Below are 27,864 nucleotides of genomic sequence, written 5' to 3'. Positions count from 1 at the left end.
AATTTTTTTATGGATTTTAAGATATTCATCGGGATATTAAGAGCATTCCATAGAATATAACAAAAAAGTGTATCTCGAGCCGGTTTCTCAATCTTACCTACCCCACCTTTAACTGAACCTGTCACTTATTCAAACATCTTACTTTCTTGCATTCCAGACATATTATCATCACGTTTTCTCTAGGGTCTGTTCAGTGTGTGTGGAGGGATGCATGTCTCTCTCTGCAGGTGAGAGGGCAGGAGGAGAGCTGCGAGGTGTGAAGACGAGTCAGTGAAGCGCAGCGGACCGTCACACAACTCAGTCACAACTCTCACTCTCTGACCAGCTGAGGCTCAGAAACACCCCAAGCTCTTTCCTTCTAGCCCTCTACTCTTTCAAACCATTTGAACCCATTTTTTTTTACTTTTAGAAACAGCCATCATTCCTATTTTTGACGGAATATTGAGATTTTTCATATTCAGACACAGTATTTGGTAAAGATAAAGGTGATGGATAATAGTGGTTACTATCAGCACAGTCTCAGTCAAAGCGTATCTTGCTGTAAGGAAAGCAGAAAACTCATTGAGTGTTTTTTTCATGCATAATGTATGCATTTAAGACAAACATATCTGAGTTGACTAGATATTTTGCTGCTGATATTTTTTGACTAAACTGAGCAAGACCATCAGGTTTTCAGATGTGGATTTTGTTCAAGTTTGTTAAGTCTGAAGTTCTGATCTGTTGTTCACAACATGCAGGCGGTTATCATAATCACTGCAGGCAACCAAGATGTCTCATCTATAGACCAGGGGTTTTCAAAGTGTGGGAAGGTGAGCCTCCCCTCAGAGAACATAAGAACAGCCCCCCCCTCCCAATTATTATTATTGTTGCTATAATGCAGGGGTATTCAATTGCATTTCAAAGAGGTCCAGTAAGAGAAAATGTAATTAAAGGCTCTGTTTTCGCTGTCTCCTTTCTCTTTTTTGAGCACATCATTTGAAATTACTCCGACTGTTTCTCTCTTCTTGTCTCGTCTCTGTGTGTGTTTGAATCTATCGTGCTGACTCACTGACAACACCAATTTGATTGGCTGAGAAGCGTCACCTCCTTAAAACATTAAACAATAACTTTTTTATCTTTATGTTTTAAACATATTTTAAAAACATTTTTAACATGTTCAACATCGTGGATAAATCCTTATATGCTCCCCGCAACACACTGAACATCAAGTTTGCCTCCTTATTACACACACCCCTACTTTAGTGGGAACAATGAGTCTGCGTCTTCAACACACTCTCACTCCCTAAGCGTCCAATAGCGACGTTTGGTCAGTGTCCGTGGCGTCCAATTGTGACGCTCCTAGGCTCCTTCAGCGTCATAAAGGGACGCAAATAGCTTTCAACTGATTGCAATGTATTCCCATCTGCGTCAGGATTTGACGCTCATGGAAGCACGGCATTCGTTTATGTCGGCTGCCCTTAAAGGTAATGTGAGCGTCCATTCCCAGGAGTAAAGGATGGCAGAAGACACTACACTACCCAGAATCCCCAGCTATCGTTTGGACTACACCATGTGCTCTTGACAAACCCCGTGATAGTCCTCAAGCTCTGTGATTGGAGAGTGTGCTCCGAGGGTTAAGCCGATTCTCGAACAGCACTTGAAATGGGATGGAACCACGGCAGACTGTCCAAAACTGGATTTGAACGGGTCCACCGCGTCCCCCCCTCCCCCACCCCGTCCCCAGAACTACACATGCTGGCTATTCTGTTTCGCAACATGCTCTATGGCACGTCTCTACTGGGAGTTGTAGTTTTAAAAGACGTTTTCGTATTTCCCATAATAAGAAGTTGCCAGTATTCAACTGTGTACATCCCTGGAGGTTTAGGGGACAGGAAACACTCACATTTAAAACATATAATTAATAAATGGGTGAAAATTGCTTGTGCCCATTATGGGCAGTATTAATATATATACCCACATGCCAGCTAAGGTCAGAAGAGCTTTATTTAACAGCTGGTCTTATGTTTGTGACCCCTGTTGTTAATTGATAACATTACATTACATTAATTGATAAGCCTGAAACATGCACTTGTCAAGGTTCAGAGGCACATTTTGCAAATATGGCAGTAGCCATCGATCAGCTTAAGATAAGATATACTTTATTGATCCCAAGTTGGAACATTTGCGTTACATCAGCATGTGTAACAGTTAAATATGCAGTTGTGTTTATTTGAAAATCATTTAGTATAATCACACAAATTCTGTGTTTTATATTCAACAATTCTGTGTTCTTTATTTATCGATTGTTCAATACCTGACAAGGCCGGAGATGAAATATCTACATACATCTTATAAGAGTATAATACATTATGTATAATATCAGTTAAAATAAGTGCTTCAACATAGCTGGAGGTATGCACAAATATTGATAGATGTCTTGTGCACTATTGAGGAACCTGCAACCCAAGTTTTTCATTCAGTGCAGAACTACACCACAGTTGTGTAGGCCTATATGATATGTCAATAAACATTAGAAAATCTTGAAATCTTGAAAGGGATGTGCAAAATAGTCATTACATACAGTCTTTAATTAACTATTAGTAGAGAATAACGAGTAATGAATATACTTTATAGGGATCGTATTAATATCTAATAATAAACATAATTACATTCAATAACATGCTTTAACCACTAGGTGTCCCTTTATATCAGCTGTGCACCTTTATGGTGTAAATACAGCCTATCTACCAATTGGATCAAATATAAAAGTGAGCCGAATTAGTGTTGATACTGCAAGGAGACGTATTGTGTGAAAAGAAATGTAAGATGTTGTTTAATGGCTGATATATTTATGATCCACGTCACGTTTTCAGTTCCTCATGTTTGTCTTCTCATCAGGGCTCTATAAATACAGACCTACGACAGATATGTAATATGTAATGCAGCCGAACCGTGTATTACAATGCCGTTATGTGATGACTTTCAAAGAGAAAAGCAAGCACACTCGGAATAAAGTATTATTTTTTTAAATGTTTTCGGTCTGTTTCCAGTATTTGTTAATGACGATGTGCTCTGAGATGTGAGACTGGAATTGTACATGGGAAAATAACGTAGGCTATCTTTAGATGCGGATTTTGTTAAACTAATATGTTTAGGCTGTGGACCAACACTATACATTGACGGGGAAGGGGGTAGCAATAAAGATAACACCATTAAACAGTTACACAACATAACAGAAATAATATCGATAGCTGCGTCCCTAGCAACCACCTTGGTAACAATGTAATCTTCGTAATAACTAGCAAACTAAAGATCATGTACATCCACTGCACACATAATCTGAAATAACAACTCATATTTCTCGCATCAAATGACATCAAAACGCATTTTAATGGCCAAACTAACTTTAAAATAGGCATTTTCTACCGAGAGTAAAACGAATTTCGGCCATGTTTTCTTTTTCTGCAGGGAGAAATTTGAAGATCACGTGACATAGATGCCAGCCATCAGAATGAATGGTGAAAAAAACGGGGTTTGTCAAACAGAGCACATGGTGTAGTCCAAGCGATAGCTGGGGATTCTGGGTAGTGTAGTGTCTTCTGCCATCCTTTACTCAGAAAAAATATTTGTTTCTCCGAATCGAAGGGGAAAAATACAAAAGCATTGCACACAATTTAAACCAATCAATGTTGTGTAATTAACAAGGATAATCTGGTGTTTTTTAGTCGATGAGTAGTGCAGATATCACTGTAAAATCAATCGACAGTAAGAGGAATACTTACTTCCGGGTGTACAATTCTCCGTTATCCAATGGGAATGGACGCTCACATTGCCTTTAAGGGCAGCCTGCATAAACGAATGCCGTGCTTCCATGAGCGTCAAATCCCGACGCAGATGGGAATACATTGTAATCAGTTGAAAGCTATTTGCGTCCCTTTATGACGCTGAAGGAGCCTAGGAGCGTCACAATTGGACGCCACGGACACTGACCAAACGTCGCTATTGGACGCTTAGGGAGTGAGACTGTGTTGGCGTCTTTGATGCGCACAGGCGGATGATGCAATGTAGACAGGAATAAACAGGTTTATCCGGTCAAATATATCGGACAGATAGGCCAACATTGCAACCCAGTTCATGTCCTCCATGTGCTTGACCAGTGGGGAGTTGATTTCGGCGAGGAAGAGGAGAACTTCCTCGCGCAAATCACACAAGCGAGTGAGGACCTTGCCCCGGGACAGCCACCGGACCTCGGAGTGCAGCAGCAGCTGGTGGAGGTGAGCGCCCATCTCATTGCAGAGGATGGAGAAGAGACGGGCATTCATGGTGCATAAAGTTAGCTGAAGTTAACTAGCTAGGGTTAGGCTAGCTAACTGTTTCTCGTTAGTTTTTTTCTCCCGCTGCGCCTCCCCTGAAGCTCTCTGGCGCCGCCCCGGGGAGGCGCGCCTCACACTTTGAAAACCCCTGATTTAGACAATAGGATACAGGAGCTCTGCCTGGAGGAAGCTGTTAACAGCAGTACCAATCAATAGATAGCATTGGCCAAAATAAATGAGAAAGCTACAAAAAAATCAAGAATCACTGAAATGCACCTGGAGTATTAATAACAACAGGTTTAGGAAATGTATATTCTATAAGAGGATATGGAAGTATTTCATTACTTTGTGTTCTATCAATGATCACGTTTTTTTCTAGACCCCTCTAGTGTCTTCTCTTCTGTGCAACCACCTTCTTGTTTCTACCCTTAAAGCTGCCAGTAAACACACACACACACACACACACACACACACACACACACACACACACACACACACACACACACACACACACACACACACCCACACACACACACACACACACACACACACACACACACACACACACACACACACACACACACACACACACACACACACACAGTGTTGCACGGTGTACCGATACTTGAAAGGTACCGCGATACCCTGCCGTTAAAAACGGTACGATTCCTCCGTTTCATTAGTATCGGTACTTTAAGAATGACGGGGGAAAGTACTCCCGTGAAAAAGCGCCGTTTTAATAAGAGCCGTGTGTGTTCAGCGCTCTGTTTCCACTCCCTGCACTGCAGCCGTGCCTGGCCTGCAGTCCCGCTCCTCTCAAGCACGCTCTAAGTCCCTCCCCTCTCTCGTGCACGCGGCCACGCGCTAGCTGCCAGAGCATGTGAGAAAACGAGAAGCATGGCTGCAAGTGGGAGTGCAACTGCCGCTGCGCCTCGGCTTGTTGACAAAAAAGACACCAGAAGTCTGTGAATGGGCCGTTCAGGTGTTCAGGGCTGATGTGCACTGAAACGTTTTTCTGTCGCAATATTATCGTTGAGCAAACTTAACTAGCAATCTGCTAACGTTAGCTTTAGCCTTCGTTTTCTATTAGTTTTGTTCATAGACTATAAACGTTAGCTTTAGCCTTCGTTTTCTATTAGTTTTTTTCATAGGCTATAAACGGAGGTGGTATAAGTATATATCTTGTACTTGAGTAAAAGTAGAAGTACCCAGGTCTTGTACTTGAGTTAAAGTAGAAGTACCAGAATGTAGGAACAATCCTGCAATCAAAATGTTCCTCAAATAAAAGTACAAAAGTATTATCATCAAAATATAGTAAAAGTAGCGACAGTAAAAGTAGAAGTACTCAGGTCTTGTACTAGAAGCACCAGAGTGTACTGTAGGAATACTCTGTTACAGTAAAAGTACTGCATTCAAAATGTTCCTCAAGTAAAAGTATTAAAGTAGCGACAGTAAAAGTAGTCATTGTGCAGATTGGTCCATTTCAGAATAATATATATGATATGTTTTATAATGATTGATCATGAAAGTGTTCTCAAAACTGGTGAAGGTGCAGCTAGTCTGAAGTACTTTGTAGACTGCAGGGTAGCTTGCGGATTTACTCCAGGTGGAACTAAAGTCTGATTTAACACTTGATTATATTTCACATCATTCCTCCACATCCGTGAAGTAACTAAAGGGATTAATACATGTAGTGGAGGAGAAGTACACCATGTACCTCTGAACTGTAGTGGATTAGAAGTACAAAGTAGCAAAAGAAACATTGAAATACTTAAATAAAGTACAAGTATCTCAAAATTGTACCCAAGTAGTACTTGAGTTTATGAACTTAGTTACTTTACACCAGTGGCTATAAAGATAGAAAGAGTAAGCCTTGCACAGAGGCATGAAAATACATTTTCAAAATGCTCAACAGTGCTGCCAAAATGTTAAACTCACTGCTACACAATTAAAATAAATGCTTTTAATTAGATGTGACTATTTGGCGTTTCTGTTCTTAGTAACACTGCTGCTTTAGTTGTTCTGACTGCTAAACTCATCTGTTATTCCTAATTTTAAAGCCGATATTCCGTGGGGCTCGGATCCTTGTCACCTTTTTCATACCTGATGAGTTTGCATCCCTGATTATATTTAAGACTGTTTCCCTTTTTTTAAGAAAAGTATCGAAAAAGAATCGGAATCGCAATTCTTGACTTGGTATCGGTATCGAAACCAAAATGTTGGTATCGTGACAACACACACACACACACACACACACACACACACACACACACACACACACACACACACACACACACACACACACACACACACACACACACACACACACACACACACACACACACACACACACACACACACACACACACACACACACACACACACACACACACACACACACACACACACACACACACACACACACACACCTCTGGAGAGGATCTGATTCCTCTGCCTCCCTTCCCTTCTCTATACTCAGAATAACGGGATCAATTCCTCTTTATCAGTCCAGTCACATCACATTTCAGTATCCATGCGGAGGCTGTACACTGAAAATGATTGAAGGACCCCAACCAGAACCGAGAACCGAGGCACTGCAGTGGGTGGGAGGAGAGCTGAGAGCCCCCCCTCCTCGTCAGACAGATTGATAATGGCAAAATGTCGCAGTGAGAGGAAAGGAATATCAGGGTCGGAGATAAGTCACACTGTGATCGTAATTATTTGTATAGTTATGTTGCAGAGGTAAAGAGAGGAGAGCGGCAGAGTTTCTCTGTGGGTCGAGTTGTAACTAACTCCTTACAGCCATGCAGATCTCGGCTTCATCACTGGCCTCTGCTCTCAGCCTGACCAGCGCTGCATGTTTCTAACTGTCCTCAAGATGAGTAAGCTCCTGGAGGATGAGAACAACTGCACATCGGAGTAAGGATTACAGTTCTTCTTCCAACGCATATCAATATGCAAGCATTGGGATTCAGCGTTGATGAAAAGGAGATTACATGCTGGTTAATTTGATAAATGATTGCAACAGTTAAATGTTTTTGTTTGGGAGAGAGAGAGGGGTGTGGCATGTGGCAAAGGTCACCAATGATTTGAACCCAGGATGTAACGTTTACATGGCATATGCTGTGTCACTTGGCAACAAGGAGCTCCAAATGTGTGACATTCAAAGCAAACTATTATTCAATCATTACAGACATCATTAACAGTTCGCCATACAATGTGCACAGCATACAGTTTGATGGGTAGCCTCAAGAATGGCACTTGACAGGTTACTAGCTAGAGCTTCATCTGCACTTGAATGCTAATTCTTTACTATAGCTCTTAAATTGTAATCAGAGTACAAAGTGATCACTTTACAGCCAGCTTGAAGAGTAGGGGATACCAACAAATATTTGAATGCATGTACTGTATGAGTGTGTTAATATACTTTGAACTTAGAACAGTTTTTTTTGGCCACTTGGAGGCAGAGGAAACACTTATTTTAACATTCAATGTTTGCAAAACGATTTTTTTTTACAAAGCATCTGTTATCAATCAGATGAGCTGAAAAGTCCTCTGAAGCCCCGTAAACACTGAGTGGAGCTGCAGAGTGAGGTGATCATTTTCTCACTGATAAAAAAAACACTTGCTTTGTGATGGATTAAAGGTGAGGTAACGGGAAGCTCCGTCCTCCGCTCAGCTGCAGATGATTCTCCACCCTGCTGTCACTCACCAGCATCCTGACTGTGACTCCCTTCAAACAACACACACTAATAACTGCAGCACTCCTCCACCTAAATGACAGCAGGTGGTGACAGTTAAACAGCACCCCCTTCTGAATGTGTGTGTGTGTATCAGTATAAACACTGACAGCTCGGTCAGCTGCAGGGAGGTGCCTGAGGGTGTACCCACACACAAACATACACACAAACAAACACACACACACACACACACACACACACACACACACACACACACACACACACACACACACACACACACACACACACACACACACACACACACACACACACACACACACACACACACACACACACACACACACACACACACACACACACACACACACACACACACACACACACACCAGGGAGCGCCACAGATGGGACTGTACTAAATGTTTACACTGTCAAATGTAATAACTTTTTAGGGGTGTGATTTTCTCTGTTTGGCCACTCTTTCCCATGAGTTGGTTTCCAGTGTTTCATCTCACTAACTGATGCTGAAATATCTTTGAGAACGATTTTTAGGTAAACATGAGATGCCAGTGAATAGTGGCTGTATCTGCCATGTTTGCATTGCTAAAATAGTAGCTTTGCGTGCGTCTTTCCCTCCCGCAGTGTACATAAGACCGGTCAAATGTACGCACATGTTTCCAAAGCCTAATTTCTCTCAACTCAGAAACGCTGCATTATTAACCTTACAGTAACAGCCCCTTTTTAATTCTTAATACATGTATTCCATTGAAAATCGCCACTAAGAGGAAGTGTTCTTTCAGCACACCGTCCTAAAATATGTGACGAAAGTTATATTTCTTCCCGGTGTGAAGTTAGAGGGACAGTAATAGACACACACACCTCATCACAGCTACAGGCACTGATGGACGTTTCCTCTGCCAGGCCTGATCCCTGATCAGCCAACACGAGTTTAAACATGGGAAATGTCTGTGGCCTGCCAGTGGAAGAAAACGACCTAAATTGAGCAACAATCCAGATACAGTTCAACTTTAGAGAGTATATTTATTTGCACCAAGTGGCAATTATATGAAGTGGTAACAGCCACATTAAACGAGTGAAATCCTGGAAATGCTTGCTTTTGGGTCATGGTGTAAATACTTTTCTACGATGGCTCTACAAAATACACAAGTGATCTGTGTGTAAAAGTCACACTGTAGCAAGATTTTAATGTGGGAATAAAAAGAAAACCTGTGTCTCATTACAAAATGGGGGAGACATAGAGAACAGTCTGTCAGGAATCTTTCTAATCACATGATGTACCAAACTAAAAATATACATACATATTTAAGTAAAAATGTCATGGAAAGAGGATTCCCTTTTCTTTTCTTTTTGGTATATTGCGAAAGGTTTACTCCAACAAACTAGTATTGCACTCTCATAATGTTGGCAGACTTACAAATGTCAAACTGAAACTAGAATTACCACCTCACAGCAGTAGAATTCCTCCGTCAACTTAGCTGCAGTTCACATAGATGTCTGTCCAAAATATCTCCAATACATTATCGTACCCTTTTAAAACATGTTATGAAATTAGCATGAATAGCATAGATTCTTGAGTACTGGCTAAAAAAAGCCTGTTTGGTCACAGTCATCATACCTTTCGATTAGAAAAGTATAATCAGGTCAACACAATGCTCGGATGATCCATATCGTAGAATAAGATCATCACCAAAAACTTTAGACCCTTCAAAATCCATGATGGAATCAGAAAGCATGTTCCCCTCCAGGCCTGGTGCATATCTCATTGTTCAACGACGCTGCACTGCCGCTGTGTCACGATTAATTACAGGACTTTTGACACTAAGGTCAAATGTCTCACCATGAAAGGACTATGACTGTCTATAGGTGTTAGCCACTATTGTAGTTCTGAAATTGTGTTGATGCTCATACAACTGAATGCATTGACGTATTTATTTATGTATTTTCTGCTTAGTCTTTAGGATGAAGGAGTTTTCAAAGATCCCTGTCCTTGTTTTTACACATAATAGTTTCTTAACTTGAACCATGGCACAGAGGAGCCCCACAGCAACACACTGTGTTAATGTGTTGTGTTACTTCTCAAGATTGTTGCCATAACATTAAAAACTAACGGCTGAGAGACAAATAAAAGAGCAACAGAGAAGTTGTTGGAGGAGATATCTGTCACCTAAATAAATATATTTAATTTGTATTGAGCAGATGAGTCATGTTGCTGTCTTTTAATTAATGCTGTGTGACAGACATCTTAGGATGCCTGAGCAGAGTCTGCCTGAGAGGAATCAGTGTGCCATCTTTACACATGCAGAACAGAAGCTAACAAGCCCATACAAATATACTCAGAAGCACACACACACACACACACACACACACACACACACACACACACACACACACACACACACACACACACACACACACACACACACACACACACACACACACACACACACACACACACACACACACACACACACACACACACACGCACGCACGCACGCACACACACACACACGCACACGCACACACACACACTCTGCATCCCCACAGCAGTGCAGTTATCCTTCACCTGTCCTCCACCGCTGGCAGCGCCCGCAGCTGCTGCCAAAGATACAATAATGAGTCTGCCCACTAGTTATCATCCGCATAGATAAACTTCGAGAGATACACATGAGAAAAGATAGCCATGTTTTATAGCAAGCGTTTACGGCCAAACATAATAATATTTGTTTCCATTGGTCAAATTGGGTGTGTCCAAGTTGTTCACTAAACACTCAAAACACTGGCAACATAGAGATGTAATTCATGTCCTATAACTGAGCTTATACGCATTAGTACATAGTTCTACCTTATAGAAAAGGTCTTACTTGCAAATAATTAACATTCATTAGAAAGTTACTTCTCCTACATCTTATTTATTTCTCTCTCTATATATATTTAATTTAGTAAGACTTTTAGATGTTATCGGCTTTATCAAATGGACAGGTGAGACCTAGGGCTGGGCAATATATCAATATTATATTGACAATGGGATAATAGACTATATTGGGATGCATTTTGGATATCATATTACGGCAAAATCAGTATTTGTGTGGGTTTTAAAGGCTGCATTACAGAAAAGTCATGTGGCTTTCTATCGTTTTTTTACATGTTTCCACCAAGTCATTATATCCACAACACTGATGATTACTTATCAGAAATCTCATTGTGTAAATATTGAATGAAAGCACGATAGTCAACCTTAGAATATCCTCAGCTACGCCTGCGGCAAATACAATTCTTATCGTCCAGTGAAACCTGTTAACAGTTTTGTTTCTGTCTGGTCTGGAGCTCAATTTGGTTTTTGAGGAATAACTAGACTGCATCTAAGAATCTAAAATCCCAACGCTGCTCCTGAGGCATCGTTGTGAAAGATTAGAGTCAAAGTTGTATTTTTAAAGTCAGTCTGTCACAGAGATTGTCTATCACTGTAGCATCTAAATTCCCCTTTCAGTAGTCATGCTCTTTCATGTAGATTTTGGGGATTAAATCTATTTGTATATATTCCCAAGGATTAACATGTCAAAAAGTACATCTGGGAAATCACAAAAAGATCCGTTTTTGTGAGTTTTCCACAGCACAGCGGTGCCAGTAAGCTTATTCTCCATGCGCCTGCCCTCTTTCTGTGCGTGTGCACCTCACACTGTGATGAAAGACTTTTTCTGTCTCTTATCTGACTCTGCAGTGATTTATGAACAGAGCCAGACACGGGGTGAAACAAGGGAGAACACCAGCGGGTTACAGAAACGATGAGGGAGCACGGCACCGCGTGTAAATCTAATGCTGCACTATTTAATCGTTACAGCCCAGTGTAGATTATGGCGATGATTATGAATGCATAGAGATCGTATCAAATCTAATCATGGCCAAAGAGGATTTTGTGCGTTTGTCATGGACGTGTGTCTTTATCCATATGTGAGTCTCTGTGTGGACAAACTTTGTTACATAACAGATCTGCATGCATATGGGTCAGAGGCGCTTGATCAGCATAATGATGGTGACAGCATGAAAACACGACGAGCTTTTAAACTAGGGGTATTGAGATTTGGAGGGGGGATGTTGTTGTTGTTATTGTGTTCTTCGCTGAACTGTCTGAAGGTTGTGTGTGTTTGGAGTTTCGTGAGTGCTGATTATACGTGAGGCTGTGCTATATTTTATGACAAGATTAAACAATGTTTTAATGTTGAGGTGATGAAAAAATGATAGATTACGGTTACACAGATCTTTTATCTTTTATTTTTTAACCCATGCCTTATGACGGGATGAATCTGAAAACATGTTTGAAAGGTTATTAGAAAATGATTGTTTCTAATATGGCAACTTTGCACTATTTGTTGATTTTTATGGTATGTTTTACATCTTTGCTTACTCATACAAAATGTAACCAGGCCTCATTTTATATATTTATGAATGACTTTTTTTGCAGCCCACGTAAAGGTGGGGTAGGTAAGTTTCAGAAACCGGCTCGAGATACACTTTGTTATATTCCATGAATGCTCTTAACATCCCGATAGCAATGAATATCTTAAGTACTTTGACAACAATCCATAAAAAAATGTCATCTGTGGAAGCCGTGGTACTGTAAAAAGTACAACCAATCATTTTAGCCGGCCCGGCTAAATGGATTGGATTGTCTGTCAGCCTTCCATCTCGTGCACGCACAAATGTATCTCGTGCCCTCATTGGGCGTGCCGTCATTGGGCGTGCATTGCAGCAGTACTTCAATGACTCGCCAGCAACAGACGGCCACTTTCACGTCTGCTGACGTCATGTGCGTGTTCATGTGTGTTGGAGGAGGTGCTCTGTAAGGAAGTCTGAAGGAAGGGGCAGATTCTTTGCGGCTGTGTACTTTCAAATTGTAGTGCACTCGAGCCGGTTTCTGAAACGTACCTACCCCACCTTTAATAGATGTAAATTGAGTTCTTGTCTCATTTGACTAAGTTGGGTAAAAAAATCTAGTTTCTGATAATATTAACTCACAGTTTTCTCACAGAATCTGGAATCTTGAATCAGTGCGAGTAGACTTTTATACAAATAAAACTTGATGGTGTCTGGGCTCAACACTGCTGTGTGTCTGTGCTGTTACCCTCCAACTCACCGGTGATGACCAGAGTGTGTGTGACCCCCGCCTCGTTGAGCATGTGCTGGATGTGGTTGTTGTAGAGCGTGAGCGCCTGGCCCTTCCCGCTCTGTGGGTTCACCAGCAGCATCATCCGGCTGGGACGGGACAACGCGCTCATCATCACCCCTACAGGACAGGACACAAGACAAGGGTTTCAAATCAAGGCTTTCTGTTAGAAAAATATCACTCGTCACCGACTTGAGCTTCAATGTCAGGATACATGTATTTATTATGCTTGCAAGAATGGAAGTAGTCATCAGAGCATATGGTACAACTACTGTATGTGACAACGATTAACATGATGATTCAGCCTCTATGGAGATAGACATATGACAAGCATGATCATTTCTGACGTGGGTCTTAGCTAATCTGAACTAAGCATAGAATACTGCTTTGAACCGGTATACATCTTGTGAGTGAATAACACCCTCTCTTGTATATAAAGCATCTGAAGGACACTGCTCTGGGAACTACAGTAGCTCTCATATGTCTAAAACAGTCCTGACGCTCTTCTAGGTAATCATACATCCGGCCACGTACACAGCTGCGTAGGGCCTTTGTTATCATGTGCTACTCTGATATTAGAAGAGTACATTCAGTATTCTCCACTTTCTTATATAGTTTTTCAAACATTTGGACTGAAGGCACAGACTCTCTTCACAGTGTAACACAGCTGCCTCCTGTTAAACATAGTTTTCTTTTTCTATTTTACATAATATGTTATTTAGTTTACTTTTTCCGACATTTTACTTGCACCATTGATTCATCTGTAGTTTTTTTACTTTCTTTTTATCTTGTCTTAGCCAGGGTTTAAAGATGTTCAGTTCCAACAACTACAGAGTTATTTTTCATTTTTCAAACAAACACCAATTTTTCTGGAAACATTTTACTTTCGTACTTTTGTATTATTATATTTCGTTACACAGATGCTCATCTACGAGTTATTAATTTTCCTTTTATCTCGTTGCATGACTATGAGGTCTGTACTTTTGTCTTTTTTTTTTAATGCAAACTCTTGTAAAACCTTTTTGTTTGCTATTACAAGGAACTCAAGTTCCTATGCAGCAAAATCCAGACTATGTTTACCTGAGTTTTTATTTATTCTCATATTTAAGCTAAAGAAGTTGGCATTTTATTAAAGTAATGTTTGCAAACACTCTTATATTTTAAGGAAAAGGCTAATCCCCAGGAGGGCTGGTTTAGTAAGCATCACAAGCAGGGGACATTTCTAGAGTGGAGGAAAGCAGATTGGATTTGCAGACACACAAATGTAAACACCTTTCAGTGTTTCCCCTGCCATTGTCTTGGAGGCCCGCCAACGGAGCCCCGCCAACGGAGCCCCGCCAACGGAGCCCCGCCAAAATTATCATTTTTTGCAACTAATCTATATCTACTGTCACTTAAAAGCTTTAATTTTAAGTTGTGAGTTTAGTGTTACACTGATGCAGTAATCAATAACAATAATCCACAGCTCTGCTCCAGAGGATTAAAAAATAATCCCCCCCCCCCCCCCCCAAAGTAGTAAACCTAGGGGAAACACTGCATATCTTCAAACAGACTTGATGGATTCTGCTGCAAAGGAAAGTCAGGTGCACAAAGGTTGTTGTTGCTGTAAAGCTGAATATATTATACCAAAGGAAAGAAGCTCCACAGTTCAACTCAGGACCAGGGGAGAGGAGGTAATGATGGTAAAATGCTGCAATGGAAACCCATATGAATATGTCTGCTCTAATCAGACATATTCATATTATATCCCAGAGTGTCTTTAAGAGGCACAGCAGGGGGCTGGAGGAGGAGGAGGAGGAGGAACTGGAAGAGGCTGGCTCTGGTCTGGGGAGGATACATCGAGAACTGCAAGCATCAGACTTTGCCATTCCAAAATAAGTTTTAAATTCATATCTGAGAGTAGACAATGTGAGGTTGGATGATATATGGATAAAGGTAAGCGCACAATGATTAAACTGTGCTCATGTTCAACAGGGAACTGGTCGTTCTGAGAAAAGAAGATATGACAATAAATGAACAGTAACTCAAATATTAAAGAAACTCAATTATTGATTCATGTAAGAATGTGTTAGAAATGTGAAGCAAAGTTATTATCATTAAATCTGTTTTTGTCACGTCTCAGCCGGGAGAGAATTCAAGTAAAAAAAGTGACAGGAAGCCATCAGGCGCATTTGACAGGTTTCAGCGGTGGGACAGCTTTACAGAAAATCACACACAGTGCTCTCTGTTGTAGAAACGCCACGCTGCAATAAGACTGATTTCCATGTCACGCCTAGCTAACTCACAAACACAAACAAACAAACAAACAAACAAACAAACAAACAGTTTCAGTGAAGCAACCGGATAGGCAGAAAACCCGCAGTGAGATTCCTCCTCACTTGGTTTTGCAGTCTGCTGTTTTGAAAAAAAGATCAAAACTGTGAGCGTGGAGGGAGGAGAAACCATCCAAACAAGTCTGACAGTAGATACGTGAGTAACGATGGGCGGGATCAACTGCAGTCAGGGCTGAGCTGCTCAACCTGATTAGCAGGTTTACATGAAATGGATATCACACAGCGGGCTCACCGGGATCCCACTGGAATGTCGTAAAACATGCAACGAAACACGTTAACACACATCAAAAATGTTCTGTTCACTTGACCTAACCTCAACTCATTGGTCTTCGAGCATGGCGAGATGTAGGTATGTTATGTATACCTTTTAAATGCCAAAAACAAGTTCACAGTCTTGTAGGGTTTAGCCATTTCGTCTGCGTGATGAATATTTCTCTAGAGTATGGCTGCAATATTCAAATATCAATTTATCTGCCAAAATGTCCATCCTAGTCTCTCACAGCTCTAATTAAGTGTCATGTTTTTTCAGTCCAAAATATTCATTTAATATGTATTATAATTAAAAAAATAAAAATGTAAAGTGATAAAAAACAAGTGTCTTGGAGCCCGGGTAAAAGTGCTTTATAAATGTATTATTTATATAATTTATTATGTATTATTAAAAAAACTATTAGAGGTTAAAAACATTCCTTTATACTATTTTTGCATGAACAATCTCTTTAAAGTTTACCCAATTAGCAGAATAATTGGCGACATCTTTTCTGTGTATCAAATAGTTAGCTATTGTCCAAATCGTAATGACTGGACTTGTGAGGGAAAGCCACAGAAGTGCCCTCATAAATCAGCTGGCAGGACAGCTGGCACTGAAGGGGCTGACCTGCAGTCTGTTTGCCCCCCCGACACCCACGCAGAGCTCGTTGGCTAAATCCAACCCCATGCCACTTCCTGTGTGCCGCCCCTCCCCTTTTCCAAACATTCCTGAGGCTCTATCTGTCGTCTCGTCTCCGTCTACGCTCAGCGTTTCCTCCCCTGTCATTAGCTGCAGCGACGTCATGGCATAGAGCCAAAGACTGACATCTAATAAGACAGACTAGAATCAACAGAACTTTAATTTACAACCCTGTACTGTTTCTATAATTAAACTATATCCGGTGTATTTTTAACCAAAAGGAGGTTATTATTGGGGATGGGGGGTTAAGACAGCAGATAATGTGTCTGGTTTGTTTGTATAGGACTGGGCGTAGTCCTGATTATGAAGTCATGATATACATCGCTACTTAAAGGTCAAAGACACATCATTTAACAAATCTTGTCATCACAACTGTTTGTTTCTGCTTTATCCGTTTAAGGACTGCAATGGTAGTAGAGTGAAACTTTGTTGATAATCAATAGAAATGCAGTTTTCAAATTGTCAAATGAGACATTTGTTCTGCTTCTCTGTTTAATATCATATCTAAGTTAATATATTTGGTTGTGAACTGAAGACATTAAGTGACATCATCTTGGACGTTGAGAAACTGCGATGGACAGATTTTTTAACTAAACCAAAAATATGGCGAGGACTTCGGTTAAGACTAGAATTATTGTGACAAAAAATGTAAATTACTGCCCTGGAAGAAGTGCAAAGTGGAAGATGCTACTTCATCCTGACTTAATCATCATCATCATCATCATCACAAACAGCAGCCAGGACAAATAGGATGAAAAACAACACTTCAGCAACAAAGCTCTGCATCTCTTTTAACTTGATCTGTGATTACAGCCGTCTCATGTGTTCTCTTCAAACAGCATGGGAACTTTCCCAGATCTTAATGAAATAATCACTACTGAGGTACTCGCCATAGGAAATGACAGCGCAAATGAAAGGGGAAAACCCACGAGTCGGGAAAAAAACACTTTTTTTCTAGCAAGGTTCCCCATAATAGCTATCTGGGTGTTTAAAGAGTCTGAGAATAGACAGCTTTCTTGCATTCAGCAGGACGTCAGCTTCTATTAAGCAGACACAGAAATAAAATATAAGCCTTAAATGTAACCACTGTTCAGCACCATGAAACAGGACAGATTTACTATTTGATCAAATGTTATTATAATTAAGACTATTTCAATGTATTATCATGCTGGCTTTTAATATAAGATCAGGGTGAAATTCAAACATTACCGTTTCATCCTCATTATTTAAATCCATCATCCATGACCTTACATGGCCACTCTTTCCTTTTTAAGTGTCATTGTTGCTTGACTCACACTGACTCATTGTGATGACCTGCGCAGACGTCAGTCACTTTAACTTGTGTCACACTCAACTTCCCAAAATCAGCTCCCCATCAGCAGTGAAGCATGACAAAGCAATAACTGTCTGCGATTAGGGAATGAAGAAGCAATCCTGATTGAAAAGTGGATTTCGTTACACTCAGCTGAGCCCACAAAACTGCACTCAGATGGGACCCACTGTCCAGATTTGGTCTCATTTGGGGATTTAAATGGATAGAAGGGACATTTGGACAGGTTTTGCTTGGGAATTGAATTTTATCGATAGAAAAGGACGATGTTTGTTAATCCACTTTTACAAGAAATCTTTAAAGGTCACCTATTATGCAAAATGCTCTTTTTCTTGTCTTTCATACATAAACATGTGTCCCCTCTGTGTAAAGAGATTCTGAAAGTTTCAGCTCACTTTTTGTCCTGATCCATTTATGTAAAAACCTGTCTGAAAATGAGCTGATCAGATTTTGGTCACTTTATGATGTCATAACGTTATTTGGCTTGTGTAACCATTAGCCAATCACCAACAAAGGCATGAGTTTTTGAGAGCAGGTCCCTGACGGGTTTTTTCTCATGCACATGGTTTCACCTTATCCTACCGATCTCTATGGGCGAGTAAAATAGCAAAGAATGCAGCAAAGGCATTGAAGAAGAACACTTCAGACTTGTTATCATGAATGCAAGCAGTGCTTTGTAGATGTTTTACGAAGAAGGAAATGTAGTCAGTATTTGTTTGACTAAGTATCTGGTCCAGACTGTTTGACCTGTGTGGCTCTATTGTTATAATGCAGGAGCACTGCCAAGCCTCAAGACCATGGTGTATTACAACATGTCAGAGACATGCATTACAATTAATAAAGACATTTTATTTGTCAGGTTTTTTCCAAATGCTTTCCTCGTGTCAACTGTGACTTTGTGATAAATGGGTATTCAATGCATATTTTTAAGTATTCTGGTAAAAGAGCAGACCTAGAGAAACCCACTCACCTCTGGTTTGTGGCCCACTGCTCTATCTCTGTTTCAGTGATGATGTGGGCACTAAGCTTTAAAAACATCCATAAGGAGGGAATCCAGTTTCCACGTTAAATGGATTACTGGATTATCATGTATTTGACCTGGTACTTAAAACCTCTACTTTATTATGATAGATATGTCCAATTGCAATCTACTTAATGTTAGCTTGTCACAGGCCAGCTGGGGGCAGGTACTCTCTCATATACACTGTACTATATGTGTACTGCATCAAATGTAATCTGATGTGTGTGTGTGTATGTCATCTTGTGTTCAGTACTAAGCAAACAAAACAAATGATGCCAAAAACATATATTTAAGCCAGCAATCAGTTACTAAAGCTGATTTTACGCTTAGTTTGAGCCACCTTTTAACTGAGCAGCTGAATCAGCCAGCTGTGCTGACTTTATGAAAGAAAACATTATTTTCTGCAGTGATGTGATTGTACAGTGTTATGCCTCTAAACTGAGCTTCACACTGTAGTTAACTACAAAGCCGTTGTAACCTCATGATAGCAATCTAGAGATACATCACAATGTCTGGGAGGTTTCCATCATGATGAGAGGTTCACTTCTGCTTTCAGTCATCGTATACTCCAATATCATCAAGACCAGCAATGCTAGTGTGATTCAATGTGCATTAGTGCATGCACATAAACAGTATGAGACTGTGCTTGAATGTGTTTATTTATAAATCAGTGCAATACATGGTATTTTCCAGAACTCTGACCTTAATCCATAAGAAAGAGTACTTTATTTTTATTTGTATATATATATGTGTGGGTTGCAAAATAATTATTGTAAGTTAATCTACTTTTGTAAAAACGTATTAGTGTGCTATATCCATGGATACACACGCAAAACAAACAGGTAAAGGGTAATCAAAGTTACTTAATGAAATTTCATTTTTGTTTTGTTTCTCGTCCTATAAAAGTAAAAGTTACTAAAATATTAAGGGTTGCAAATCAAGGATACAGTGGGCCTTTTACACTGTTGTGCTTCACAAAACCTGACTGAACTCCCATGGATGAAAAACATGTTTTAACCTGTATTTAAAGATCTGTCAATCAATTTGGGAGTTTTTTATCTAATATTTGGTGTTGGCTTTACTCTCTTTTTGTACAGCTGGATCACAGACTGTACCTTTTAAAGAAACCTTGCCTACCCAACTTCTCTGCAGTAACATGTGGGTGCAGTGAGGTGACAACTCTTGTCTGCAAATCAAAGAGTGGAAGCAGCTCCAACTCACAGCACATTTCTGCACAGCCAGAACCACAAAGGGTGTGGAGGGAGAGGAGGGAGAGGAGGGAGAGGAGGGAGAGGAGGAGGTGGCAGTGGTTAACTTGCTGTTGATCTATATAAGGAAAGGCAAGAGAGTTTATGACATTGAGGTTTTTTTGTTCAATTATCCTGCGCTGTTTGTCAACCACTTGTCTTTACAGTATCCCCTGAAATGTTATAATAGAGAGATGCATTATGTTAGGAGACAGAGAGACGGGATGGGAGAGCAGAGAGAGGATGTAACCACCGCCTGTCTCTCCCATTTGGGTATTTTAGGCTGCAGGGTCGGATTAGGGAGAGGAGGTTAAGTTGCTGTATGAAAACAAACTTTCCGATAGTCATTCATTTAACGTTTGATTTTTCTTTAATGGGAACTGGAGCTATAATGATGAATGAATGTAAGCTCTGATGGCTGTACAGTCGACTATATTCAATTCCTGTATGTTGTTAAGATACACAAGAAGGGCAAACATGACATCATTGCAAACTGTAAAAAAGAATACACATTGTGGTGTTCGGCAGCGTATGGAGGAAATGGACTTCCCACCATAAAAAAACCCACAAGCACCACATGTTCTTTTACCAGGCGAAGGCAGACTTTCTCTGAGGTGACCCAGCTGCTCTGTAGCCTGAATGCTCAATTAGTGGTTGTTGTTGTTGTCGGCGTGTCATAGAGCGACTCGAGAGGGCATTTCTGAGAATAGCACACTGGGTGAGCCCCGGACGCTTCATACATCTGCTGATATAATGCACGGAAAATCATCCCCCAGTTCGGGATGTAAATATAAAAGTTTGATGGGGTTTACTCTGGAGTGTATTTTGCCCAATATCACGGACATACTCCATCATTTAGATTTGCTCGTGGTAAAAGAGAGGGCAGAACACCGTCATTACAGAGCGGCTGTGAGCCCCCGGAGAAAGCTCCAGAGACGCTGAATCAGAGGTTAGACAGCACGTCAAGCTCGATCACAGCGAATATCCAATGAGGAGGAGTCCTCAGGGAGAGAGCTGCTGCCACTGCTGTCTGACCACACACACACACACACACACACACACACACACACACACACACACACACACACACACACACACACACACACACACACACACACACACACACACACACACACACACACACACACACACACACACACACACACACACACACACACACACACACACACACACACACACACACACACACACACACACACACACACACACACACACACACACACACACACACACACACACACACACACAGTGCTGGTTTACTTATTGTAATCTAATAGTATCAAATCTGTTTCCCTTTAATACTATTGCACCACGAAGAACTACTTAGAAATGAACTATGTGGTAGGGCTGCTCGATTATGGCAAAAATCATAATCTCGATTATTTGGATCAATAATTGATATCACGATTATTAAAAACGATTATCCATTTACTTTGGAGAAAAACAATGTGAACAGTATGTTTTTAACAGTTGATTACCCTGAACTTTAAGTATAATTCAACTGAAAAACCGCAACAACAAAAAAAAGAATAAAAAAAAAAAAGTAATAATAATAATAAAAAAATAATCGTTTTATTTCGATTACGTTGTTTTCGTAATCGTTGCAAGCCATAATCGTAATTGCGATTAAAATATGATTAATTGAGCAGCCCTACTATGTGGTTTCAGTTGTGAGACAATCAGGAAGTTTCCTCCTTCTCTGTACATTCGATACTTATTAGTCACAAGGGTGTGATCCATAATGGATCAGTCACATCGTTTTTATTTACTTTACACATTGTTAGAGCCGATACCGATGATTATGTTCTATTATCAGTTATTATGCCAGTTATTTTCTAAATTAAAATGTTACGAAATGTCAGAACAAAGTAAAACACATTTTTACAGTGTTCAAACGTTTTCATTTGTCAGTCGAAAACCCAAAGATGTATCCTTAAATAGGATAGAAAATAAAGGAAAGTAGGACATTTTACATAATATTTAAGAGGGTTGAAAACAGCTTTTTAATAAATGTTCTGTCAATCAACTAATCTATTAGTTGACTTAACATTGCAACACTAGTCATTATCATGATCATATTTTCTTTTTGGTACACCCTCAAACGTCAAGCTTATCTCCTTCACACACCCAAAGCTCAAGCACAGAACACCTAGAACATACAGTGGGAATACCCTGGAATGGCTCTCTGAAACACGGTCTTATATTGTAAAACAACTTCAGACACAGCCCTATTCCTTTTGATGGCTATAAAACAAACATCAAAACATGTTGGATGTGTTTTTGTAGCCCAAAACAAAATGTAGATTCAACTTTTTTTAAATCCCCTGCATGTTCAAAGAATGCAAAATGTGTCAATAAGGTTTATAAAGGCAGGCTCAAATTGCATAACATTTTGACATCATTTTCCATTAACCTTTTCTTTTGCTGGTATGAAATGGTGTGAGCCCCAGCTTGAGCTCTGTCTCTGCCTCAGGTAAAGTATCAGTAATTACATTGGCTGGCAGACAGAGGCCTCTGCTAGAATAAAAGAACAACAACGTCTCCCCTGAGTGTTGAATGAAGTGTTTCTAATCTAATTGTGTCCATCACTGCTGCTTCCATGTTTTACACATTCATTTACAACCTTTTTGAGTTACATGACATTGGCACAAGTCATGATCCCTGCGAGGTGAAAGTCCCCCCAGATGCACTTATCTGTGTTTTCCCTAAGTTTGGAAGTTAGTCTCAATATCCTGTCAGCTTTGTAAACATGTTTTAATTCAAATCCATTGGTATATCAATCCCAATCATCTGCTACTGCATTATTAGAAAGCCTAGCATTTACAGAAAACATTGGCAGGGTGATATATATCATCTGATAATATCACGTTAATGTTACTGTGTTTGACCCAGATGCTTAACATGGTTTGACCACAGCGTTGGTGAGCCTGCATCTGCTGAGTGACAGTTCTGTGTGATTGACCGGATATAACCCCAATGAATTAATTCCCATAATGTGTTGTAATTTATTGTCAGTTGACAGTGGCAGCCAAGTGCTTCAGCCAGATGACAGCCCAGAGTGATTGATTTGATCAATAGAAGAAGCCGCTCAGCCTGCACCTGACTCATTAGAATGATAATGCTGCCCACAGCTGAAGTGAATCCATTTATTGACAACGTAGGATCAATACTATTAAAGAGACACTTGGCAATGCATCTGAACTGTCAGTTGTGGTTGTCAGAGAAGGGATGAAATGTATGAGGATCTCGAGTCAGCATCCTGATATGCAAAGAAATAGTGCCACCTCATGTGACCTCACCTCTTGTTAAACGCTGCACAGCACATCGACTAGAGCCAACATCAAAGTGACTGTGGCATGAAGTTAAGATTCTGGACATCCTCCCACTGTGAGGAAATGAAGGTTATCATAAAAATCAAAAGGAAGGCAAAAACACAAAACATATACAATGATTAGTCAGTCGGCTCTGACTACTAACTGACAACTATGCTGTCAAATGTTTCCCTTCCTTGCAATGGAATTTCCGTCTTGTCAGTGACCTGTAACACAACTCTCTCACCAACTGCCTCGAATACCATAAAGTGCCGCACAAAACCATGAGAAGAGCCACGCGACCCCGGGGTCAACTGACCCTTGCTTCTTAATAGATGCTTGGGGAAATGTTCATTGTCATGCAAACCAGTATTGATGGCATGAGCACTAGGGCTGTGTGTTTAATTACATTTTATTTAAAAGTATAAGTTTGGGTTTGACTTTTATGAAAACAAGATAATCTCAGTTTATTCTTTTTTTTCAAGCTGTTTCAGTTGAATTTAATTTTAAAGTAACAGTTTTAATCAGTTGCAATCTCAATATTGACTCATTATGATTTTTACCACAGCCCTAAGGATCAAGATAGTGGAGTCAATCTTGCCATACAGTTTGATAAAATCAACTCTCAGTGAAAAGGAGCAACTCTTGGCAACCTGAGCATGTGCAAACATACCGAACACCTGTTTGTATTTGAACATCACATGCAAGACAGAGCAAACATATTAATGGATTTATTAAAGAAGACATTTTTGAAATGGAACCCCATGTACTTGTCAGAGGTAAATGGATGAGTAGAAAACTGATTTTTCTGAATAATTCTGAGGACACCAGAAGCCAAGATGAAGACACATTACACCGATATTGATGGAGCACTGACCTCATTTAGACTCATGGGTAAGATGCAGAGCTCCTGAACATGATTTAGTGTGGTTCACAAGGCCGCCGGCGTAATGAGTAACTTACTGCGGACTGCTTTTAGGACAGAAATCATGTCATCACATTCCAGAGATACCCAGGACCCCTGCAGCATGAATCAGCTTTGAAGTTAAGAATACTGACCACAAAATGTGACAGTTGGCAGGTAGCCCAGCAGCAGGAATATACAGCCGTTTGAATCAATGACTTGTCTACTGACATCCCTGTTAGGAATAAACTAATTTATTACAAGCAGGAAATAAAAAAGTGTTTGCAAAGATGTCTCCAGTTACAGCAAGGGAATTGAAGCCTAGATCAACTGGTTGGAGGAAGAGTTGTGTTACAAGACTACAGAGCAGGTGAAGATATGGGGTCATATGTGTTTGGTTGTCCGTTCCAAGGTTGAACACTTGTTAGGACACTATCTCAAGTTTAAGTGTCAGGATGTGGACTTACAATATGTTTCAAAGCAAATAACACCGTCTCTCTAAAAGTCAGCTCTTTCCTCTTCTGATAATGACAGCCAGTATAGAATTGCAGCATTTTTGTCTCGTTAAAAATACATTTGTGCAAATGGGGAAATGCTATCTGGGTCACAGTGATACCATGGCTTTGCGGAGAAAAGAAAAGAGCGGTGCCCGCACAGCGTTTGGAGGCAGGACCAAACCATTACATGTAAATAGAGGGGGGTGTGCAGAGGCTTTGGATAATTAACTTTTGGAAGAAAAAAAGTGAAATGAATCGTAAGCATACTTAAAGAAAAACAAAATTGCATTTCATGTTTTTTCTTCATTGAGCTGGAACAGCTTGTTGAGGAGGACAAATAATGAGATAACTTATCTTTAGAAACCTCCAATTACAGAATGTTTCCCACCAGAGTATTCATACCTTTTGGCATTGCATGAACTCAATAGAAGTAACATTGCCTCACGTTTCTCAGGTGTCTTTATGTTAATCTGGTTTGTTTGCAGAGTGTAGTTGCTGTAACGTGAGTCTCCATACCACACCATACCTATTGTTGTATTCATATAAGGAGCAGGTTAAAGGTAAAGATATCCTGTGACAGATAACAGATAATAATACAGGTCACAGAAAATAGGCAACCTCAGTAATCTCATGTTTTCAGGCATCTTTTATGTTAAAGGGGTTTGTTTGAATAACGGAACTGAAATGTGACTGTACCTGATCTGTCCTGTTGTTATATTCACAGGAGTAGGTTAAAGGTATAGGAACAAGAGCCTATGTGGGCTTATAAGGTTACAAGAAACCAGTTCTGTATGGAAAATAAACAGAGAATACTACTTGTTTTTTAAATATCTGTAAGGAAAACTGTTAAGAATAACCCTAGAAGCCTTAATTATGCCTTAAAATGTAAGTTAATGATTAGGTTAAAATGGTATTGTAAGTGACATTGTACTTAAACATGTTTTAATGTCAGATTAAACTGATAACAGCTGGTAACAGTCTTTAAAAACAGTCACTGTACAGGTCAGTATAGGCACTAAAGAGTATTTCTACCTTTAATTTTAAACGCTATGACACATTCACATAATCTATAAAGGTGTATTGTGTCTCACCTTAACTCTCATAGTTTCATCATAATAACATCTAAAGATTTGTTAAAGACAAGTATACACATAAGAGTAGTATAGCAGCAGTAATTGCACACTGTGCAAATTGCAGTTAACAAGTTATTTAATCAAAAGGTAGAAGCGGGAGGGAATTCTCCTAAAGTGACTAATGAAAGAGCAGAGTTAAAGACAAATCAATGTGCCGATCCTGATATAATCAACAACTATTTTCAGATTTCTGTATTGACTAAACATGTTTAATTGATCCAAACAATCAGCAAATCAACCACAAAGGAAACTAAGTATTATTTAGAATACAGCTGATGACATTGGACATTTGTTTTGTAGTAGGTGGTGAAACTAAACGGTGTTCAATGTTGTTTTCTTTTTCATTTGACTTCAAGAACACATTGAATCATTAGGTGATTGACAGTGGTGTCAATTTGTTTTGAAAAGTGGTAGGGAAAAAAATGTCAGATATGTTTTCGTAATATCAACACCTGGAGGCAAAAAAAATACACCCACCAAGTGTGATCAGATCACACGAACTGTTCTCTATTGCACCTGTTCTCTTGTGAAAATAAACCTTCATCTATTAAAATTTTTACAAAACACATTTTTTAAAGTATTGGGAACAAAATTGATAATTTCAACAAGTGGTGGGGACATGTTCCCAGCGTTACACATATGTTGATTGGTATCTATGTAAGTTTCAAAATGTAGTCAAATGTAACTGCAGTGTACTGTTGGCCCAACAGCACCCAACTGTCCTGACCCATAGGACAGAGAACTCTTGTTGCTAACGAACACTCACCGTCTCTTAGATACTGTTGCCGTGCAGAGCGTTCACTGACAGCGCGAGCCCACTTCTCCGCCTCCTCCAGGTTAGCGCGCGGGTCCTGGAGACCCGTGAGACGAAAACACTGCTCCGCTCTCTGCCTCGAGACCCCGGAACTCATCCAGCGCCGTTTGAGCGGGTAGAAGAAAATCGTCAGGTAAGCTGCCGGGTCTGCGGTGTCATCCCCCCGGTACGCCCGGCAACCGATGCAGTCCTTCAGGCTGAGCACCACCTTGTTCCTCCCAACAGGAGAAGAGCTGAGCCTCTGGACGATGAGGTCCTTCTCGGTCAGGCTCACTGCACACCTGACTTTTCGGTTAGCGGTCAACGTGAATTCCCCGTACAGCGACACCGGACCGGTGTTCCGGCCGTGTTCAGCCCTCCTCTGGTCCATCCTGAGCGGACGGTGAAGATGCGGGGAGTCCGGGATCAAACAGCGGCCACTCTGTCACATAGCTCACCGCCTGGATGGTGCGAGCAAAGTAGGGAAACTGCGACTGACAGCCTGCTGCCCGGACCGGTGTCAAGAGTTACGGAATCAAACACACCCACATCCGGTTACATTTCAAAATAACACACAAACTCAAGTCTTTTGTTCCAACTGTGTTTTGCTGCCTTTAAGAATGTATTTTTGGGGTCCAGGCCAGCCACAGCCTTTATAGGGTTTATTTTGCACTTTATTAAAAATGTATTTCCATTTCTCCCACTTTCTCTGCAATCTGTTCATTTTCATGTAAGAGAGAGGTTGCCCATGCCATGATTAAGAAAAAAAACAGCAGTGAGCTACTGAGTCTTAATCTTTTTTGTATCAGAAGATACATTCATTATCATTCGTGTTTAACCATTTACCTTTAAGCCACATATTTACTCCAACCCTACTGTCATAATAACCCACTGAAAATCCCAGAAGAAATGCAGGCTTTTGTTTTTATGACAATAACAGTCTGTTTTCTCTGGGTTGTTGTGGGTGTCTCGTGCTGGCTTGACGCATGCTCTGCTGCAGTTTAAACTTTACTGTCTGTAGTTCAGCCCGTTAAAAACAGTCCTTCTGCTGCCCTCTAGTGGTACACTAAAGCAAATACCAGATTATAACTTTCTAATAACAACAATAACAGTGAGATTTGCTAATGAACATTTTTGATTTCTCGCTCCCTCC

The 27,864-nt window shown here is 40.3% G+C and overlaps 1 protein-coding gene across 1 annotated transcript in view; it reads right to left on the bottom strand.

The window, feature by feature from the left end:
- Positions 1-27,375, bottom strand: part of LOC117448278 (sphingosine kinase 1-like) — a 40,969-nt gene extending 13,594 nt beyond the window's left edge. The window contains exons 1-2 of the mRNA XM_034085496.1: positions 26,685-27,375; positions 13,143-13,292 (exon numbers count right to left, since the gene is read on the bottom strand). Coding sequence (XP_033941387.1) covers positions 13,143-13,292; positions 26,685-27,102 — 568 coding nt within the window. The 5' untranslated portion in view covers positions 27,103-27,375. The remainder of the gene's footprint in view (positions 1-13,142; positions 13,293-26,684) is intronic.
- Positions 27,376-27,864: the final 489 nt, after the last annotated feature.

Source organism: Pseudochaenichthys georgianus, chromosome 1, assembly GCF_902827115.2.
Source record: "Pseudochaenichthys georgianus chromosome 1, fPseGeo1.2, whole genome shotgun sequence".
Lineage (NCBI taxonomy): Eukaryota > Metazoa > Chordata > Actinopteri > Perciformes > Channichthyidae > Pseudochaenichthys > Pseudochaenichthys georgianus.
Note: the sequence above shows the minus strand (reverse complement) of the source record. Positions and strands in the feature narration are given on the sequence as shown.